This window comes from Cryptomeria japonica, chromosome 8 (genome assembly GCF_030272615.1).
Source record: "Cryptomeria japonica chromosome 8, Sugi_1.0, whole genome shotgun sequence".
Classification (NCBI taxonomy): Eukaryota; Viridiplantae; Streptophyta; class Pinopsida; order Cupressales; family Cupressaceae; genus Cryptomeria; species Cryptomeria japonica.
Window position 1 is genome coordinate 206,496,963 of NC_081412.1, and position 9,207 is coordinate 206,506,169.

The 9,207-nt window shown below is 33.5% G+C and overlaps 1 protein-coding gene across 1 annotated transcript; it reads right to left on the reverse strand.

Moving 5' to 3' along the window:
• Positions 1–2,926: 2,926 nt before the first annotated feature.
• On the reverse strand, positions 2,927–5,596 carry LOC131062340 (putative disease resistance protein RGA3). The gene has a single exon (XM_057995978.2). The coding sequence runs from the start codon at positions 5,594–5,596 to the stop codon at positions 2,927–2,929; it is 2,670 nt and encodes an 889-aa protein (XP_057851961.2).
• Positions 5,597–9,207: the final 3,611 nt, after the last annotated feature.

Genomic DNA, 9,207 nt, shown 5'->3' on the forward strand with positions numbered 1-9,207 from the left:
CTGTAACTTTATATATAGAGATATAGAAGAGAAAGGAATACCTATAATTTTATCCTTGATTAACCTATGTAGATGGCAACCGACGAGAGAACTGTCTGAGGTATAAGGCCCTATTAAGGGTTGTGTACCCACTTTTATAAATTTATATAATTTTTTGTGTCAAACTACAAAGTCTCTATGGTTTCACATAGGTAAGGCCATCTGTGATGAGTCCTCGAGACTATAGGTCTAGCCCTTAGGTCTAGCTCATCTAAGTTTGTTTGGTCTTGTCATGCTCCTTCCTAATGTTATGTGTTTGTACTTGTGAGTTTAATTGTAGACTATTATATGATTGACCTAGTTAAAGTAATAATATGATTTATCTTGTTGATAATGTATCTAGCATTTCATAGATCTAATATTGTGCATCTAGTGGTGTAAGTATGTACGTAGATACAAGTAGCAGGTCAAGCCAAGAACTAAACAAGGAAGAGAAAACTTAGAAATGAAGTGACAATTTTGTTAATTGGGTAATTATTAAATTAGAATCATTCATATCCTTAGTTTCAGTTGAAGGTTATAGTGAGTATGAACATAATCTTTTTTAATAATTATGTAGTATGTTTTTTTTTTTTTATGTTTCTACTTCTTAGTAATGTTCACTTTGGTAAGAAGTGGGAATTACATTATTTAATGTCTTCAATGAAAATTTAATGAAATAAAGTTTATTATTATTAAGTAATTAATAATACTTATGTATATTGGTAATATAGTTTTTTTAATATAATTAAGTTAAATATTGTTGAAGAATAGAATTAAATATATATTTATGTAATTTTAATTGGAATTTGTTATAGGTTGAAATTGATTATTATTATTATTATCTTAATTATTCCTTATCATTGTTAATGAAACATGTCCTTGATTCATTAATGTCAGCATAAGTGTTTTTTTCAAAATTGTTACTTTATCATTAATTAAAATTCAACCCCTTGATCAATAATGTTAATAGTAATCTGAACCAATAGGTGTCAGGGTTATGCACCTTTCAGTTGTGTTGGCTCAAGTGTCTTCCGGGGGCTTCAGAGGTTGATTTTTGATTTTATCTCTTGATTGTTAGTAATATCATGTTTAGACATTTTTTATGAGATTGATTTATGGATGTCTATGGTGTCTTATCAGTCTCTTGTTGTTATCTCATTGTTTTTCTAATGGGATTGAGCCTTATTTTGCTCTTTGATAGAAGATATTGTATTTAATGCTTCATGGTGTAATAATGCTTCAGATCTCTTTTATGAGGCTTAATGGAATCATATTATGTTGTTCATTTGTTGATGATTCATGTTTCCTTCTTATACTTGATTTAGGTTTATGTACAAGAATAGTGTCATAAGGGAGAATGGCTCTCCATGGGGGCTAGGGTCCTAAGTGATTGCTAGGATAACCCATTGGGAGAGTTGTTTTAATAAGTGATAACCTCAATAAATGAACATAGGGGTTGGGTAGAGTTTTACATAAATCAATATAATGGTAATGCCCGACTCATGGCCTCAAGTATTTTTTTAAGCTTGGGATGAGATTTGGAAGGCCGGGAATGGCAAGATCAATTGCCTTGTCTTCACAAAAGGTATCTTGGCTCCACATGAGTCATGGATGGGGGTCGGTAGTCAAGAGATATTAGCAAGATAACCTAGGATGGGCATCGGGGTCTATGGCACAGACTTACAAGGATAAGCTATGCCAAGCTATGTGATGACACTCTTCCTTTTCTAGCACTAGTGTCCTGCCCTTGTGTTGTTTTTTATAAATCCTCTAGAGTTGTCCTTGTTATGTTATTGTTCATCTTAATGTTCCTTGCTTGTGGTATTGTCCTATGGATGTAAGTAGTGGTTTTTCTTTCCTTTAAGCCTTTCTTGAGAGAATGTGGGCCATATGGTTGGTGGTAGTTGCCTTCTTCCATCGGGTGTTTGTACCCACTCATTGCATGGATTGGGTTTTTCTCCTTTTAGCTCAAGTTGTTTCTCTTGGATATGGTTTATTTTGTGGATCAGAGATAGTTTCATACATTCTTTATATTGTTGTTATGTTATATGTATATCATTTATAATTATAATTTTTGACACACCTATATGGTAGATGATGTAAACAATGATTTTATTGTGATGTCATCTTAGTGAAATGATCTTGTTGGGTTTACGATAGAAGTTGCAATAATGTTATTATGTAATTTGGATTAAGCATGTGTTAATCATTTATCATTCTAAGGAATTGTAGGAACATTTGGATTTGGGTCCTTAAATGAATGCAACTAGTTTCTTATCATATTGTAAATGAATGGAAATGAATCTTTTAGATTATGCTAACTAGCTCATTAATGCTCATTTCTTAATGAATGTTTAATTTGGTAATTATATTAGATATAGTTTTCTTTCATTTTTTTATGAGTTGTCAAGTAACAATGTTAAGGAACCTTAGACGGTAGTTTAGTATTATTTGTTCCGCTTGTGCATTTGAGTTTATAAGTTATCTTTAATTAGAATATTACAATTGGTTACTCATTAAGATATCTCAAATAAATAAAAATATATATTTTCATCTTTTAATTGGGTTAGATGGGTTAGATCCTCTGGGGTTCCTTAGCGGGGTGTTACATAATGAGAACTAAATAATTGTTGTACCAAGGAGATCTTTAGTACTTATTAGAAAAACGGTAGCTAGAAATTTTCCAAAGTAATATTAATGCCATGACACCGTAAATTCCATATGTTTCCACATATCCATCTACCTTTCACAAGAACAATTGCACAAATTTTCAATATCAATATTTCATCATTAATTTAAACACTAAATACCTTAAATTATAACAAAGTGAGAAATAGAACAATTTAAAATTTAAAATTCACAATTTAAAACATGAAAATAATGACAATCTAATATGACGTGATTTTTAATATGACGTGATTTTTACATGAGGATTGATGACTTTAATTTTATTCCAATATTCTCCACCTGCTCTGAATATCTCCTCTAACTTATCCGTCCTTTTGTAATAGAAGAGCTTGAATCTTTTCAACCGCTCCAATCCCTCTCCAACTTTTTTCACTTTCCTACAATCACATAAATGAAACTCCTCAAGGCAAGACATTGCCCCCTCCTGCAATTCAGGAATCTCCTCTAAATCACTGGAAAAGTCAATTTTGAAGAAGCGCAGATGGCGAAACCCTCCTCTCTGACCAAAAGCCTTTGGCAGGTCTTTACACTTGTCATTTCCTGACAACTCCAACCTCACTAGGTTAGGCATTGTTTGCAACTCTGGATAATCACGACAACTATACCACGTTAACTCAAGTTCCCTCAGATTTGCCATATCACATATCCAACTTCCAACTGCAAACCTCCATAGTATAAGACTTTCCAGATCTTTCATTGCTGTCATTTTCTTCGGAAGCTCCAATTCTTTTTCAGTGCTATTACAAATTGTCAGACGACGCATCTTTACCAGTAGTACAAGTATCCCTTCTTCTATCCTTGAATCCATTTCCTTGTTAACATCTAAGGATAGTTCCTGAAGCTGAGTGATCTTCACAAAGTCCTCTGGTCTCATGAATTCGTCGCCTTCATTAGAAAGAATCAACCAATTTGATCGGAGTGTTCTCAAAGCAGTCAGCTTTGATATTCCTTTTGGCACGCGTGTAACACCCTTGCACTCTAAATGCTGGAGACATTTAACTTCATTTATCCACACTGGTAATATCTGACATCTTTGAGGAAGAGCTAAAAACAAGAGACTTTTTAGGTGTCTCACACACACTGGTACATTCCCAATTTTTGTATCATTTAAATTCAAGACTTTAAGAAGCTTCATCTTTCCAAGGCTTCGAGGCAATTTAGAGATGCCTGTCCCGCTCAAATCGAGAACACGCAGTCCTCTCATAGCGGTAAACAATTTTGCTGGAATGCTGGTAATCCTCCAATTGTGAGACAATGAGAGGGTGCGGAGGCAAACAAGACGCCTCTCTGATATGGGAGGCTCATTTAGATCTCTCGTACCCAGTAAAATCCGACAGCAGTCACCATTTTCACCTTTACAGGCTTCCTCAACTGAAAAAATACATTTATTTTCTTTTGATATGTTAATGGCCAAATCATGCAGCAAATCCTGAGTTCTACAATAATTAGTTAGTTTACAACCTGGTCTATCCTCATTCTGTTCCCATAGTTGAAGCAGACAGAGATTGGCAAGCTGATTGATACAATCAGATGGCACGTCCCACTGACCCTCTCCTGCTGGAATAAATCCTTCCCCTATCCACAGATATACTAGATACTCACAACTTATCTGCTCAACCTTGGGAAAGAAAGAAAGATAAGAAAAACACGCTTTAAGACGAGCATGCAATGAGAAATAACTGAGTCTGAGAATGGGCATGACCTGATCATCATCGGCAATGACTACCTCTTTAATCCGATGTAGCTTGGACTCCCAATCCCTTGGCATTGTGGTCATTGGCAGAGATGCAGCTACCATTTTGATAGCAAGCGGCAAATTCCCACATTGTTTTAAAATGTCACGGCCCATTTCTTCGAGCTGATGATTTGGCGCTTCGTTTCCTTTAAATGCATAGAAACAAAATAGACTCCAACTCTCACTCTCTGACAAAAATTGCATCTCATAAATATGAGCATTTAGAATTGTACAAACCTCTCTGTTTCTTGTGCTCACCAGAATTTTGCAATTCACATTGCCTCCAATTAAGAGGCCAAGCTTAGATAATAAGTCTTCCCTTGCTTCCCACACATCATCTAACACCACAAGATATCTTTTTCCTTTAAGATTTTCATGAATCAACTCTGCTGCTCTCTCATGAGATATCCCCTGACTCCTAATTTGCTGTCCTAAACCTAAGTGGGAAGCTATGTCGCATTGCAACGTGGAAATTGAATAAGACTGAGAAAATGAAAGCCATATACATTTATCATACCTTTCTTTTACGTTGTTGTAAACATGCTGAAGAAGATAGGACTTGCCTATGCCTCCCATCCCAACCACCGCAATAATTGGAGAGGCATTGTTGTCCAGCAATCTGAGCATGTCATCAACTTTGGACTCTATTCCCACTGAGTGTACACTGGGCAGAAGATAAGATTTCTTGCGGTCTACACTATGAGATGTACTGGGCGATGCTTCACTTGCAGGACAAACTTCACGCAATAGCTTCAGCCTGTTGACATCTTCAATAATAGATCTCATGCGCTCCTTGATGTCCTTGATTTTCCGCCCTATCCTATAGCGAAAAATCAATTGATTATAACTTGGACTACAAGCTCGAGCATCATTTCCATACATAGATTCTATAGCACATTCCTCACAGATGTCTTCTGCAAGCAAGGAAATAACGCGAATATTCTCCACCCAGTGCTTTACACCCTCCTTATGTGGAGCCTGTTGATCAGCATCTTGCAGAAAGTCCCTTATATATGTGAGATTGTTCTTTAACCACGAGAAATCATCGCTGAAATCCAGTAGTAGGTTTGCCTCCTCAGTTAATTTTTTAACGGCCATCTCCACGGCCATCTCATCAATTTTTCCTGCAGCAGCCTCTCCAAGAAATGCCATGCTAGAAAAATGAGATTCAACAAAAAAGTTGCTCTCACAACTTTCTATGCAGACAAAATAAAGTGACGGAAGGACTTGGAAAATAGAGTTGATGGGCACACCAAAAATGACGCAGACTTGATAAGGTTGGATTCGATGTGACACTGGACATTTACAAACTAGCCATTTATAGCAACCAACTTCTACTCTTTACTTGCAATCCTTTTCTTGATACCTACGCTTACAGATTTACATTCTTTTACTTTTCTAGAGAAATGAATAAGGCAATTGCACAGGGATGGAAAATAGAAAGCTAAAAAGAATTTTGTTGCTGTAGACACAGTAATAATTCATACCAACATACCAGCCATGATTAGAATTTTGTTAGCTCGAAATCCATGAGAGTTGCCAAAGTGTCTTTCTCAATACCAGCTATAATTAGAATTAGGGACTACAATATCAACCTAACGGAAGAAGGAGAAGCATCCTTGTTTTTTTTCCTTATTCCACTCAAAATATAAAGCTTTCCTGGAGTGCCTCAAGCACACTCAAGTTTTGCAATCACATATTTCGTTATTGACCGACAGAAAATAATCTCTAAAGTAAATCGAATCCAATCTCTACATCGAATATTTTGACGAAAGGACTGAGCCCACCTTATTATTTGTAGAGCTAATTTTGAATCATTTTCCTTCCTTTCTATAATTCACCTCGGATGTTCCAAGGAGAGGACTGAACTAAGGGCATCTTCTCACAACTAAGATATATAATTTAATGCTTTCTTGGTAATAAAACTTATTAAAGCACGTAACTGGCCTTCTCGATATGTAAAACAAAGAATACATTACATTTCTTTTAAGGCAATCAAATCGACGTTCTTTTATGAGTTCCTCTTCAAATTTTGCACTGTTCGAGCATCTATTTTGGTTTTCACGGTGAAAAATTAAATCTCGATTAAGTCTATATAGTGGAATACATCATGTTCTGGTTGTCTTGAAATCTTTACATAAATTTATGTTGTGGTTGTGGTTTCTTTTATTTTATTTTCAGTTGAAGCCACTTTGTGAGGGTGTGTTATCTATTAAATCTTATAATTGATTTTTTATTGTATCTAAATATATATGAAAAAATTGTTAGTAATTTTGAGTTCACCTATCTTTCATCTAATAGAAATTTAAGGCATGCTATTCCTATTGTTATAGGTTTAAAGAGGTAAAGGAGGAGACCAAGAGCACTACAGATTAGAGTATTCAAACATCTTCAAATAACTTCTAAATCCAAATTGGTAGATTTCTTAAGAAACATTGTTATATTTGTGCCTCTTATTGAAGCAAAATTAAATTTGGTAATATTGTAACTATAGATAGTTAGGTATCGAAGTCATCACCCTAATGATGAGAACGAATATAGTCTAGATAAATAACATCATGTATAGTTGTCCAAATGAGTTTGAGATTTTAAAGATATTGGAAATTATATACCCTTACAAGATTCATGACACAACTTGATGCAAAATAGTGGATATGACTCATCATGGATGATTCTCCAACAATTTTGGAGACATTGTTTGGGCTTTTTGGGAGGTGGAACCCAAGAACTCAAGAATTGAACTCAAAAGCTATATATTTATTAGAGATACATGCTCAGATGATATGCAATTCTGCCTATTATAAAATCTATTTTCAAAGAGAAGCTTCTAAAGAATATGAGGTTACAATTGGTTGATTTAACTTTTTTGGTTTTATTTTTTATGTTATAAATCTTAACAATAGATATTTGAAAATAATGTTTGCATTTGTAAACTTACAATTTATAATTTCTCAAACCAAATTCAATAGGGGTAAAGACTTTAAATTTCCTTATATTACGAAATTGTAAAAAAAGTTTACAGATTGGCAAGAACATCTAATTTTCTTTCGTTGATAAATATTAGTCAATATCTAGACCTTGATTTGAAACAGTTATGTCTCATGGGTGTAAAGTATCTATAGAGGATGAAATTTTATATAAATATGAGGAGGGGGATCGGGAATTTTCACTTGGAATATTATCAATTTTGTAAAACAATAGAATTGTGTTGTGAAGAGCTTGTAGGTTTAAGCATTCTTTAATTTATGGAGCTTGAGAAGTTTCTATTTTTTTTACAGGTGTAAGGAGAATTGAGAATATAACAGTTAATGGATGTGGAAAGCTTGAACCTCTTCAATTCGATGATTGTCAAAATATTTTTATGGTATAAATGTTGAGATTTTGATTACCAATACATTTAGCTTGTCCCTATTGTACCAAAGTATCTTTGTGGGAAGAGGATGCATAATCTCCACTTGAGAGATATTTGATAAAAGTATTAGCTATTTCCTCATGAATAAGAGATACTTAGGGAGAAGTGGAAGTATGATACATCTCAACATATCTAAGAGGATTATTGACAGTGCCACATGAAACATCCACTAAATTTTTTAATGAAATCTACACATTCCATGAACATCTTTAAAAATATCATCATATGGCAACATGAAATATCTATTAAAGCTTTTAGAAATGAATTCAATGTAGGAAACATATTTGGAACCCTTATTATGCAATACATTCGAGTGCAATCAATCAATGCCAATAACATGAAATGAAAGAAGCAAACATTCAACACATGATTTTAATAAATATAGCTAATAAATGATCCAGTCACATGTTAAAGTGAAGACCAATCATATTTTGTAAATTCCATAGTGAAAAATTTAATCTGAAAGCCTCCAATGAAAAATATGCAAACATATAAGGTTTCATGAACTAAACCTCTAAATTCATGTAATGTAAGTGCATAAGTAATATACTTCAGAATTTGTTACAAATATGGGTCAATTAAATGTATACAAATCATATATGAAAGTGAGAATCATAAGTTAATGCAATCAAAAGAGACTTGGGGTTCACCATAAAATGTAATGGAGCATAAATGGGATTTACTAGTCTAATTATGTAGACTATGAATAAAAGTCATTTACCACATAAATACATCGAAGAATAAAATAATAGGCCCAAGTTCTAACCTATTGGAAGGGAGTTGGGAGCTATGGTTAAAATATTCTTTATGATTAATGATTTGAGAGATTTAGATCTAATAAAAGAGTGTAATTACTAGCTCTAATGAGATAACTTAATGATATTCAACATAAAAAGCAAGTTATAGAATAAACATGAAATTATTGAGTACCAATTTGGAAATAAGGAACATGAGGGAGCTTGTGTTTGTAATTTGAGCATGAAAGTTTTGGATTATGTTGATAGGTGTCATTGTCCTCCAAGTTTCTAATGTGCATATCAAAAATATATTCAAGATCAAGATGTCTCTCTAAGTAATTCACTAAAATTTATCAAAATATTGCTAGATATTGTCAATAGTTGTCATGGTCCACAATTTTTTACTTCTTTAAAATATGATTCACTTTCTCTGAATCTATACTTTCTTAATCTATATTTATTGTCTATTGAATCTTAAACTTGCATATATATATATATATATATATATGGTTTTTCCTTAGTCAAACATTGGCTTTGGAATCAACCCTATAATGAAGATATATAGAAAGGAAATATTTGAAGTAAAATATTGGATCTAGAATATTATACCTTAA

Excerpts from the sequence above, each read along its gene's own strand:
- LOC131062340 (XM_057995978.2), bottom strand. The coding sequence starts at position 5,596 with ATGGCATTTCTTGGAGAGGCTGCTGCAGGAAAAATTGATGAGATGGCC.